The 13,881-nt window shown below is 38.1% G+C and overlaps 1 protein-coding gene across 2 annotated transcripts in view; it reads right to left on the bottom strand.

Annotated features, from left to right (window-relative positions):
• Window positions 1–6,031: 6,031 nt before the first annotated feature.
• Window positions 6,032–13,881, bottom strand: part of LOC105671730 (neural cell adhesion molecule 1-like) — a 205,150-nt gene continuing 197,300 nt past the window's right edge. For both annotated transcript variants that reach the window (XM_067350199.1, XM_012366143.2), the window contains 2 exons: window positions 13,333–13,666; window positions 6,032–9,785 (listed from right to left, as the gene is read on the bottom strand). In XM_067350199.1, the coding sequence (XP_067206300.1) occupies window positions 9,646–9,785; window positions 13,333–13,666 (474 nt within the window). In that variant the 3' untranslated portion in view covers window positions 6,032–9,645. The remainder of the gene's footprint in view (window positions 9,786–13,332; window positions 13,667–13,881) is intronic.

Genomic DNA, 13,881 nt, shown 5'->3' with positions numbered 1-13,881 from the left:
TTCTTCGTCGTGTCAAGCAAAATTACAGTTTTTCAATGTATATTATAAATAAATTATGACCGATGCAAGATTAGCTATGCAGAATATTTCATTTTCATTGCATTAATTTTTAATAACATATTTTCAGCCAGTTTGAAATCAATTTATCCTCGTGAAAATCACTTCTCGTCGTAAAAGCAGGCATAATTTTAGAATGAAAGCTTCAGGAGAGAAAATACATAATAGAATCGTGTTCCTCAATTAATATAATGTGAATTTAATAAAATTTTAACGCGTGGTCTAGTTATAAAAGCATGCAATATCTCAAACTAAAAGGTTGCGATTAACGATGTGACTATCGGCGTTTTTTTCAGGGAAAAATAGAGTCCATGTTGGCCGAAGAAATTGTTGTTAAAAAATAATGCGCGGAAAGTGGAACGTTCCGTATATTTAAATTAAACGCTTCGGGTTATGTTTCTCTTTGTACCGTATCATACACATCGATATCGTATATGCACATACTACTCCGCGAATAGATGTTTTTTAATAAGCGAGCGTAACGTTTGAGCGGCGATCAATTTGTTCCGAGTATCGCGCGAGTTTCTTCGACAGTGTCGTTTATTCGCGTTGCAAGCTGTTAAAAGTTGCTAAATGCAAATAAATGATTCCACGTTATAATCGCTTCAACAGCTTTTAGAGTGATACGTAACCTCTTTTTGTTTTTCGTCCACTCTCTTTTTTTTTTTTATTTTCTATTAAAATATATATATGAAACAAAGTTTCTATTTTCGCGCCTATCATTGTAGCAATGCAATTAAACGTAATTGTATGCATGCGACGAGTTTTTCCATGCAAACTTGTGGTCCCATTTGTACTATATCGCCAAGATCAAGAGCCGTAGTAATGTTCTGCGTTATTTTTTCTACATGCCATCCGAACATTAACACTTCTTATTACTCCAACATGAATGCTGGATGCGATATCGCTTTCAAAAATATTGCACAGCGCACTGCTACAATTTTATTTTCAAATAAATGAACATATCGCGAAATTCTTATCACAGCGCTTTTTATTACAATACCTTTAGCCAAATATTGTACATACATATTTTCGATATATTCGAACATTATTCTCTAATGTTCAAATTAATTAATATCACATGCCTCTGAATTCTTAACTTTGCGGAAATATTTTTAACAAAAAATAATATACTTTTTATCTTCTCTCTAATTATTCCACGTTACATACACTTTTTCAATTAATTCTTCGGCAAAACCACATTTTAAATGTAAAGCGAAGAATATGCAAAACATGAAACTGTAGTTTTTGTACATGCTTAATTGCCTTCCGATTAGGCATAAAAAACGTACGAAATATTCAATGTGAACAATATAAACAATTGTCCGACGAGATCTTTTGTCTTATGACTGCCGTCGTGGAAACAATATGTACACGTGGTGTGTCCAAAAATTGCTAACAAAACGCAACAGCTAACATCGTATAGAATCGCAATCGGTCTTTGGTGTTTTTTTTTACGATCAGCTGCCACATGCACTTTTTCGCCGCCCATCACCGCGGGGCTGTTCATGGGTCGCCAGCGCAACCGCGCCATGACACGAATGACCGACGTTTTAGCCCCGCATCTCGTCACGCAATAGCGAAATCTTATCTCGATATCGCACCAGCGCACGTGTTAGCCGACACGGTGAGAAGCCAGATTGTGTCGCCCAGACTCGGTGCGCTTCGCTTCGTGCGCTTGTTACGTGCACCTTCCTGTCGGCATGATGTTTATATTCCAGAGGATCGTGTTCTTTATGTACATATATATATATATATATATATATATATGTATATATATATATCACGAGCATGCATGAAAACCGTTTACCATTGAATTTACGGCGAACTAGCAAAAAAATAGTGACTATTTTTAACGTAGATACATGTATCACCATACACGATTCTCGAATTGCAGTTAAAAGTTTTTCATTTTTTTTTTTTTTTTTTTTTGGCAGAGGTACGTTCAATTTTTTTAGACCAAAAAATAAAACGTATTGCAGTTTTTGCTGTATTGACTTGACAAAAGTGTTTATTAGAAAAAATTGAACAAGAAAATTTGTAAATTTTTTTGTTGGTCGTAATTTATTGATACACAAAAATTGTTGTAACGAAAAATTGCGATAATACTTTTCTTCCTAAGATTTTTAGCAACTATTTATATATAATTATCTTTATTATTAAATGAACATTTCTCTCTCTGAAAGCTGCTTGAATATGTAACTAACGAATTTCACTCTAATATTGTTGGTAGTCGCGATAGACGAGCAAGAATCCCGCTTTAATTAGCCTATCAGCAGATGCATTATGCGTATACAACAACCCCAACGAACAGCGGGAGAACTTCACTCCTTGTATTTCTCCCACAGAGGTACGAGAAGAAAGTTTGGCAAAGCGCGACACTAGTGAGCCAAAACACTGCTCTCACGACGTCATTTCTCATACCACTCGACCCGTTTGTACGTGCAAGATTTAGTTGTCGCTATAAAGCGCTTACCGCTTCCTAGGTACTATGTCCCACCGTGGATCAGAAACCGCAAATGTCGTCCTTATTCAAGAATGGAATATAGGTCGCGGCGCGGGTATGAATGTCACGCGTACAATAATCTTACTCCGCAGTCAGATGAGATTCGATCGGAAATGAAGTGCGCGCGCGCGCGCGACGATTGTCGTCGAAAAGAATGTTCGGACTTGCCTCGGAATTAAATGACGGAAGAATTCATTACATTTAATTCTCGGAATATTTGCGGATAATTTCGATCGTTAAGTATTCTTTAATTAACAATAACAATTGAATTTTTTAACTCTCGGTTACAATTATAAATAGTTGAAGTAATTTATTTTTGTTATTTTTGTAGAAATTTATTTTTCGTTTTATGCACATTATATGCCGTGGAACTGTATTTTTTTACGTTTAATTAATATTAATGACATATATCGAAACAATTAATCTTATTTATTTTGGTAGAAAGCAATTTTTTATTATATATATATATAAATATAAAATATTTTACAGATAAATATAGAAAAAATATAGCCGTCAGCTGAATCACATGATTTTAGCGGATGTAGAGTTAATAGAATTTTGGTTTGGATTTTACATTGTGTTTAGTCATGTCAAAAAGTAATGGCAGTAATATGGATAGGGCGTGCTATCCATCGAGGCATACATATTACTATATCGATCACCCTATTTCACCGTGTTTACCGATATCGTCGTAGCTTTAGTGATACGCTATACTGCCTAGCAATTCCTTACGTGTTCTTTCTACTGCACTCACTCTTCTCGTTCTTTCAACACGATGAGTACTTACTACCACGCTCAGCAAAGAAAGGAAAAGAAAGAATGCGAATGAACATACTTATGACATATTGATCCTGCGATATACTCTGTGCCAATAAAGTATACTATTTCCAATTTTCTGAAGAGCTCGGCACACACGGGATGATTCACAGAGCTATCGTCCAACCTTGCATTTGTAAATAAGATTGAACTAAATCGTCGACGGTGTAATCATAAAAAATTTCGTGATGTAAAGACTCCGTAGATAAAAGATATTTCCATGATAAATTATTTATTTGCCTGCGCGTATCGTAAATTCGAAGAAAGATATTTATCTAAAGGCCAGAAGCAAGCGTGTGTGTATATATAAGAATTATTTTAAAGCCTTTTATACTTTGGGCACAAGAAAGAATATATAGCAGAGATCATCAATTACAACGTTCGTGACGGCGCAAACGGTACAACTGCATGGGATACATGCAAAGTTTAAGTACTTTATTGATATTGCTTGCGCCACGCATATTTGTTCCCATAATTTTCAATTACGGCGAAACACTGATGACTCGAAAAGATTGTTGAATTTGCATTTAAAATTTCGCTTTGAAGAATCATCACATTAACGGAATATCGATATTTCCGTTTGCTGCGCTGCACTCGGCATATACACGCCAGTCGTATATATTTGCGACAGAACGACCGAATAATTTCGTCTGTGTAATGAGTTCGCCCCCTCTTTCCTTTTTTAGTTTTGTTTCTTGCAATGTTCTGGCAATCTTTCACCCTTCCCCGAGCAGAAGCACTCTTTTCATCGGTCGTTCTCCCTGGAAATACGCGAGCGTGCACGTACGCAATGTGGCCTCGAAATGGCAAAAGAAGCCGGAATCTTTATTACAAATCTGAGTGCACCTGTGCGCGCATACAGAGTGGTGCTTGCATTCGAGGATCGCGGTAGGAATAAGGGAGGTCGTTTTATTTCGACGGTGTTTCAATTTAGCGACTGCTGTGAAAGAGTTTTGAGCTTTTATCGCGTAACTTTTACCCGACAAGAGCGAAGAAAATAAAAGGAAGATGAGTCGAGGGAGCGCGAAACAACCCGAAATATAGGAACGAGAGACGTCGCGACCAGGCACGAATATTGCATACGCCGTATATCAGCGTTTGGAATTTAAAAAATAAGTTAATATAAACAGCGGTGATGAGTTAATTTTCTGAATATTCTTACGTATCAAAATAGCTGCGATTCTTCAACGACTTTATATTTAAATAATGCAAAATAATTGAAAATTATGATAATCCTCTTATTTAAAATACAGTTATCGAATTAAATAATTTTCAGCTAAATCTGTTGATTTAATTTTACATTGCTCTTCCTTTCAACTCATACATAACATCTTTTAGTATGATAATATCAGATTGCAATAATGACTGTGACGTCAGATTTAAAAAAAAAAAAACGCGCATTGAGAGCAAGATCGGAAAAAAGTTATGATAGGAGTGTCAGTCTTATCACGACTTTCAGAGCCAGTCTTATCGTAGTTTTCCAGAGGAACTTGCTTAAGCGCTGACGTATTACACGCCGAGTTGATTAGCGTTCTTTTAAATTAAGTTTTTATTGCGATAATTGCCAGTGGAGAGACCACCCGGGAACGCTTCAGCGCTGACACTCGCATAATTGAGAAAGGACTTTCCAAGTGTATCCATAGTTTCCCTGCAGTGGCGGGATTCCGTTATTATCCGCCGTCATCTAATTGACTTCTTATTACGTTAATGAGACGCCGCGACTGGCTAGCCGTGCACGTTTCTGTATTCAATGAAGATGAAATTTCACGAACGATTTTATCGTATATATATCTCTCCCTTTTTGTCGTCTCACCGGTTTCTGATGCATAAATCAAGTCCTATTTAGCTTTCAACTTTAACCTACTCCGAACCCAATGCACGATTAAGTGGATTCCTTTTTTACAACGGCTGTAAATGGAGCCTGAAATCGGAATAGGATTCGCGGCAGTTATATCGAAGATCTCCGGTTAGGTGCTGCGGTTTATCGCTGCAGCGAAAGACTCGTCGCGCGATTGTTTCGCTCCACGCGATTCTCTCCCGTATTTATTTTCGCCTTAACGGGCACGGAAATAAAACGTTCGACGAATAAAATGCAAGCTGGAAAAAATTGAATTTTATGAAAATTAGCACTTTCTCTAACACGCGGCGGAGAAACGTATAGCGTTTACGTTTACATAGATGCCGTCGGTCCGCGTGATTAAAGGGAGCGAACACGCGAACATACGTGTTCACGCAGAGTATGTTGTAACACAATGTAATAAGTCACATGCGACTCGTGACATGAGGAATAATACCCCGTCGTTGATTCTGCAATATTTTCCTTAGGAAAAAATGCTGAGTGGTCTGCAAAAACGTATAATTGCATGCAGTGAAATTACGCTTACCTGCATCGTGAAGCCGTTGACGTCGCCGAGAAATGGGTGTTAACATAAATTATGCGATAAGTTTCTTTCTCCGCTCCACTGAAAATAATTTTTCGTCGATTCTCCAGAATAAATATTATCTGTTGAACCATCAGAAGACATGCGATGTAAAACAATTGAGAATCGCCGGCAAAACGAGAGATTGTATGTCGATTTAATTATATTCTTTTTATGAAAATGAAGGTACTTTCTCTAAGAGATAGGAAATGAGCCTCTCATTATACTCATGTAGTCACGATTAATGTTTTATTGAATGTAGTTAGAATGTTTAGTATTTACATTGATTCCACGTATCCAGATAAATAATGTCGATGAGCGCGTGTCCGCATCGCCACGTGTCACGCGTGCCGCGCATAAAAGTCGATGCACACGCCTAAGTTCGTGACACCAACGCATTTCCCATCGCAGAAAAGCCACGAAATCAGCTCATCGAGCTCGCCATTCGCGAAGCATCGATGACCGTCGCGGAGAAGCGAGAACCCTTTCGAACTACACTCCTTCGTCACTTTTTTTTTCTTAATTCACACTCGAAAAACTGACGCTAAACACTCGACATTTAGATGACAAATGCCTAGACAATATCTCAGAGGCATTGTTAAAAAAAAAATCGTGTAAGCGGATATCTTTTAGGTCACAGCTGAGATTTAATTACAACTTTTGGCCAGCGAAGAAAAGGCAATGAGCGTCCATCTCGAAAATTGGCTGAAAGTCGGAACTAAATCCCAGCTCCGTTTTAGATGACTTTCCGAACTTTTCGCGTTATTCGCGTTACTTTTATTGTTCTAACGAAGTGAGGGACAAAGTTTCACTAAACGCGCCTCGATCAATGGGCACGCATCCGCGTAATACATGTGTGTCGAGAATCCCTACTCGTTAGAATGTCGCTTAGATTCCGATTTCGTTGAAATAATTGATGAAGGAGCGTATTTTGTCTCGAAAGATCCGATCACTCACATCGCTCGTGTGACACGCCACATCCGAGGCTGGATTATGCAAGATGGTTTCCATTTAGCAACGCAAATCGACACAAGCATTGTTCTACCTTTGTTATTCACTGGATGTTAAAAAAAAAAAAAGACAAAATGACGCTTGTGTCGACTTGTGTCGCTAAATGGAAAGCGCCCTTATTAAACTCGAGGACGTACAAAAGTGGGTATACACTGAACGCGTGTGAAGAGCGAGCGAGCGAAGTGCAAACTGTTTCGCGCCGCTGTTTCGTCGACTTCTCGCGTTTACATCGGACATATTCATTCAATTGGAACTTGGCGTTTGCGTTTATCATTTATTTAAAGATAGGTATACACCGAGCGAACAAACGACGCGAAAGTGCTTCAGTATATACCCCGCCCGAAGAGTCGCAAGGCGTGGAGGAACTCCTTCACAATGATAACAGCACCGTGAGAGTCAACGGGAATTGAGGTAAGGCTTCTCTACAGCGCGGAAAGAACGTCGCTCATCCACCTCAGGCTCGCGTAATCAAGTTGTCGTAAGAAATCCGCTTGTCTCACCGTCGCGATTCCGACGCGGCATGTAACAGCTTTGAAGGAAGATTTATTTTAATTTTTTTTTTTGCTACCGATAAACAACAGAATTACACCGTGCAGAATTAACAGCTCTTATCTGAGAGAGATACACTTTTATTGCCGTACTAATATATTACCGTAATATTTTTATTCAAATTTGTGTGCTTATCGATCTATTGAAACGCGCCTCAAGTGAATCTTTTATCTTATTGAAATCCGTTTTATGAAAATAAAAGAAAAAAAGAGGCTAAGACTCTTCTCTAAAGCGCGGAGAGATCGGGTGATGGAGGCTTTAGTAATACAGTCCAATTATTATTATTATTTATATCGCGAATGCTGTTTGGCGACAAACAGAATTCTTCCAACGACTTCTACGTTATGGAATAACGTATCGTGTACGGTAAAAGCTCGATCGAACGCTTTCGAAGAGAATGTTTAAACCGAACGAAAAATACATGCGCAATCAATGGACGTGGCAAAACGATAAGCGATACAAATCACTTTGGGATACGAAAATATGAGCGATACGCCCGTTAATTGGAAGAACGATAAATCGAGCTCTGTCACCGTATACATCTGTGTATGCAATGTGTGTGTGTGTGTGTCCATGTAATGTTTGTGTGTGTGTGTGAATACGTAACGAATATATACGTGTATATATGTAGAATGCACGAAGAAAACGACTCGCCGATCACGCACATCGAAGGATATCAACGAGCCGCATATCGAGCGGAAGGATTTCCTATCGAGAAACAAGTTTCCCGCGAGAAACTGCCTGTCCAAACAAATCAGGACTTCCCTTCCGCCTCTTCACCGACGCGACTTCTTCGCCGACGTGTGCCTTACAACGTTACCTTAGTACCATAGTTCCGTAATCTCCCCGTTCCGTTGCGATTCGCATCGTTACTTCCGCAGCAATTGGCAGTATCGGGATAATCATATCACAGCTTAAACGACAATGGAAAAAGGAAGAAATAAGAGAGAGTACATTACTACCGTGCATTTTGGAAATAAATATGAAAATACGCGATAAATTTATCGCGAAATTAAACGCGGCACGATATCATTTATCCTGTGATGTGTATAAAATTTCATATTATTTCCATACAATGTATTTATTCATATGATTATAGTTGCCCGAAATTATTAATTCCTCGAAATTTTCAGAATTTCTCAAGTATCACAGGATAATTTGTAGAGCATAACGAGATCAATTTTGTGAATTATCCAACGACAAAAAATTAGTGTTTCCTGTGAAATATTATGTAAAAATAAAAAGATGTGAGGGAATAAAAATAAAAAAATGTGAGTGAAAATAAAAAGATGTGAGTATTGAAATAAATTTTATAATTTAACTATACTTGGAAAAAAAAGGTAAAATTAATATTTAAAACGCTGAACTCTTTATCACGGAAATATCGCGCGGACAGGGGCTCGAATTGCAACTATGCACGCAACGCAAACGCGGAGATTACACGTGAGTGTTAAGAGTAAAACGTATTCTACGGTAAATCGTTAGCTCAATTCCAAAACGGAGTACAATCGTCCGGCCAAGCACATTTACGCGGATCTGTGAAGTTAGCACGACATTCTATTAATATAAAAACACAATTAATATAAAATTAATAGAAAACAATTAATATAAAAAAAACAGTTCCAGTAGCACTTTTCGTAATTCTACAATTCCTTAAAAAAAAAAAAAAAAAAAAAAAAAAATTACAAAACTTTTTTTTACTTTTAGGGAACTGTAGAGCTATGAAAAGTGCTACTGGAGCTGTAATTGTTTTTTTTTATATTAACAGAATGTCCCGCAAAACTTCACAGATCCCATTTACGCGGCACTCGCGCGAGCACGGGCCAAGAAAGTAGGTTAGGGCTGGTGACAGGGGTAGTTGAAGAGGGGGGGGCTTCACAGGTTTCACAGGTGTGCACCAAACAAACGGGCTCGTCTGGGCCAGCTCTCAACCCCCGAGCCACTGCGATAGTGTCAGATACGGGCTGCGCTGAACGCGCGTGAACCGCAACTGCGGGCCACCCCATCACGGAACAGAGTTTATTTAGTATACGCAAGAGAAACACACGGCAAAGGTAAACCGAGGTATCGCCGAGCTTCGCGGTAGCACGCGCACAATTCCCGGCACTGTGTAGTTTCTTCTCTCGGGGCGGGACGAACAGGCGGCGAGGATGGGAGGAAGGTGGTAGGGCTGGTCGTGCCGCGCCGAGCGGCGAGACGACGCGACCTGGGAACTCGTTTCCTCCGCGGGTCCGCGTCGTCGTGAGGGGACACAGGCCCGCAGGATGCCGCCGGAACGGCGGTAATTCACGTCGGGTAAAGGCTCGTGAAACTCGGTATCCTCCAGCTGACGGCCGCCAGGAGGGACACCAGAAAGTTGCTCGCCAAAATTGCCGGGCTGAGGTTCCTTCTGTCGCCCCCGTGCATCGCCGCCGGCTTCTCCTCCTCTGGAATCAGATTAGAAGGCTGCGCTTCATACGACGATAAGAGGAGGATGCGGGAGGATGGAAACGTAGGCTGCTTAATTTTAGATCGTTACTTAGTCGTATACGCGAAAGGCCTGGGATTATAATTGTACATGCGAAGACGTATGAGACGGAGCTACGAGACGCTCCGCTTGCACAGCCGATTATCTCAACAAAACGCTCTTCTCCCAGAATGATATATTATTTCCCGGAACGATAGCTTTCCTAGAAATGATGCATTAAGGAATACATTTAACTTGCATGCTTACGTTAAATCTCACCAATTATGTATATTCATTTGCGGATTTTCCGCGCAATGTATGTTACGTGCACATTAGCATATTATTATTCTTTCGCGTATCTCGAAAGAAATTTTTACATATTTTTCCTATATACAATTTTCTCGTTAATTTCTTTCAATAATTATAATAATTTATTTCTGACCTAAGAAATATGTTAATAAATTTTCAAATAGCGAACACACACACACACAAATGAAAGTAAAACAAAATTCTAGCAATAAAGGAATAATGATAAAACTTACTGTTGTTGTATCTTAGAAATATTAGAAAGCATTTGGAAACTGTGTATCTCTAGACTAAAGAAAAATTTATGTCTGGAGGAAAACGTGAAAATGTTGTTCTCAAAGAGAATAGTAAAACTTTCTCACGAGAATAAAAGCAAAGTGTTAAACGATGTTTTCTTAGACTGTCGAACGTTGCTAGTTGAGATGTAAGGTGAAGCGCGGATCATTTCACACTTCCTGCTGTGGCAAATACTTCTTGACAATCTGGTCACGTGCGTGACGCTCCCTACTTATCACGTACTTCGACATCAACAGAGACATGACAAATATTGGATGAATATCTTCGACGTCAAACTTTGCGAGTCAAACTTTTCTTACACCGTCTTGAAACTTGAAAATAAGCTACATAAAATCTATAGTATAGTTCATTTTAATTTAATAAATTACCCATATATACAAATTATACGCAAAGACTAAGCATAATAAATGAAAAATTAATTTTGGATAATTAAATTAATTTAGTAATTTAAAATTACATTTGTGTGTGTGTGTGTGTGTGTGTGTGTGTGTGTGTGTGCAATTTTAAATTACAAATTATTAAAATTATTCTTTGTTATTCTTTATGTCAAAATTTGCAAGAAATTTTTCAGTACAATAAGTTAATATTAATTTTATAAAATTTCTGACAATTTAAAATGTTCTTTTACTTAGCAATTTCCACTCGCAAAAACATATTTGAAACCTGATTATAAAAGTTATGACAACATAACAGTTTTCGACTATTACAATGCAAGTTAATTATACTTTTAATTCGCAAATATTAATCTAAATGCAGCAGTCTGAATTTATCCAGCAAAAGGAACTTTTCAAAAGTTCAGCCGTTGAATCTTATTCAATATATTGTCTTTTTTCTTTTTTTTATAAGAACAAACTCGGCCAAAGGAGACAGTAAACTTCAATGTAAATAGACTTAATACAGCGTAAACTGATGTTCCGGGAAAACTTTCGATGGCGATGTGGAAGGCGTTGTAGCGCGAGCACGAGAGGGAAAAAAATGAAAATAAAATCGCGAGTATCGTCTCGTAAGGGGAAAATAATAGATAAGTTTGATAATGCCCCACGGACTATCGCGTTATTACGTAGTTACTAAGCGCGTTAAAGTGTAAGTAGAGTCGGCCTCGAAGTTACGCCAGTACTTTCGAAAAATTGCGTCGAACTTCGTCCCTGCGGCGAGGGCAAAAGTTTCGTCGTTAGAAAGACGGCGGGTCGTACAATTTTGAGCCGGCCTTCTGTTATCGCGCGGCGGATGGGCTTCGGGATGAATGCGTCTACGAGAGCCGCTAAATCCAATCGTAATGAGCTTCCTACAACCGTTTAATTGTTCGGCTCTTACTCTAATGAATATTCAAGTTCCGCGGAAGTTCTCCGCCCGCCGATCGGCGCCGATCTTCGCCGTCGTAACTAGAGCGAGTCAATTACTATCGCGTTATATATATACCGGAATCGGTGGATTCTGTATGCCTACCGACACGTTTGCGAGCTGGTTACGTGGTGCGGGAATCTTGCCTATAGTGAAGCCTTGGAAGCGATGTTCTAAGCACATTGTAATCAGTGATTTACTGTTTCCATTTAGCAACATCTATAAGAGAGCTGATGAAGCTCGTTAACGATACGTAGTATTATTTTAGTTTCGCTCCATTAGCTCCGTGCTTGTTAGTTACATCCTATTTTTCTTTTTTCGCTTTCTGCCTCGCCATATGTGTCTTCATAATATCTCTGCACACTTTTCTCTATTTTATGATTTTACTTTCGTTATACTTTATTTTGCACATATCGTACCGATTTATTTCATATTTTATGAGAATTTAAGCAAAATGTACAGTTTTCAAGTGGATATATTTTGAGCGTTACTTGAGATAAAGCGGCCGCATCTTTCAGCAAAAGACAAATATTAATTTCGTTATTAACTCATACGTATATGATTGATAAACATCAATACTGTGGTTTTATGTAGAAGAAAATGAGGGAGAGATGGTATAGTTTATGAAAACATTCCCGTATGTTGGAAAAACAAAATAATCTGGAAACGGTGCTTGGTAACATAAGACTTTTTATATAATTATGTAGATAACGAAAACAAAATAATTTTCTAATGTTTTGAAACAATTTATCGAACAAATTTTGCTTTTCCACCGTTCATATCTCAGAGTTGGAAATAAGATAACGTGCTTCAAAAAATTTATGATAAAATAAAACAAAATAAATTTAAGGCAAAAAGAAAAAATAAATTATTATTCTATTATCGATTTCTTCGTTTTTGCGCTGACATTCAGCGCATTCAATTTCATTGGAATTAGATTCATGGTAGTATTTTATGATAGGTTTTTATTATAAATAACTTTTTTATCATTTTATTTAAATGGATTTTTGCGTCATCTCTTTCTCCGCGCGCGCGCGTTTTTCATTATAAAATATATTGAGAATCATATAGTTTCTGCAAACATCTTGTAAAAGTTTGATGAATCTAAATATTATAATATATCAATTGCTGGTCAATACGCGATAGTCGCAAAAAAATTTGCTTTGCGACAAAAATGCAAAACAGAATACGACGTCTGCGAATCTCTTTTTTGTACGAACAAAAAAACTCACGTCAGTCAATACTTCAATTTCATTTCACATCTATGTGACTTGCGGAATAAAATTGTCATATCACACTGATATATCATATTGATTGAAATTCATTATTTATTATTTGTTAAAATAATTAAAAATAAGGCAAAAATAACTATTAAAGAGATAATTAAAGAATACAAGTGATTATTATTTTTATCGGGAGAAAAAATTGAATTTTGATTAAAATTTCGTAAAATATACTTTGTCTTTTCCATGCAAATAGATATGAAATAATATTTTGTCAATCCATCGCCCAGAATTTCGCTCAACAATTTGTCCTTCGGGAATTACCCAGAAAAATAGGGAAAATAGTTTTGTATTTCTCACCTTCGATCACGTGAACTATGACAGACGCTGCCTTGGCGTTGTTAGGCGTGCACGTGTAGTTGCCGTTGTGCGTAAGCTTTGTTTTATTCACCGTCAAAATGGAGCCACTTGGCGTGAGCTTGACGTCGACACCAGGCTCCTCATCGTAATTTATCATACGACCCTGACGATACCAGAAGACGTAAACAGGCTTTTCCGTAGCCGCCATAAGTTGGCATTCCAAACGGAGGCTCGAGCCCTGCTTCACGTGCAGATCAGGCGCGCCTGGTATTATTGAGTACGCCTCCGTGATTTTCAAACGGGCGAAGTTTCGCTGCACCGGATGCGACGTCACCTGCAATCGTGATATAATGATACCCTTTAACACTTCACGGTGCGATAAGACGAACGGTGTGAGCTCTAAAAGATAACAAATTTAATTTTATTCAACTACCTAATTTAAACAGACATTATCACACAATATGTGTCAGATTTTGCTGGATAACTCCTCAGAAATTATATTCATCGCTGAAAAGCGACATTGATTACCCTTTAAAAACCCTGGTTGAA

The sequence above is a fragment of the Linepithema humile genome, chromosome 2 (genome assembly GCF_040581485.1).
Source record: "Linepithema humile isolate Giens D197 chromosome 2, Lhum_UNIL_v1.0, whole genome shotgun sequence".
Lineage (NCBI taxonomy): Eukaryota > Metazoa > Arthropoda > Insecta > Hymenoptera > Formicidae > Linepithema > Linepithema humile.
Note: the sequence above shows the minus strand (reverse complement) of the source record. Positions and strands in the feature narration are given on the sequence as shown.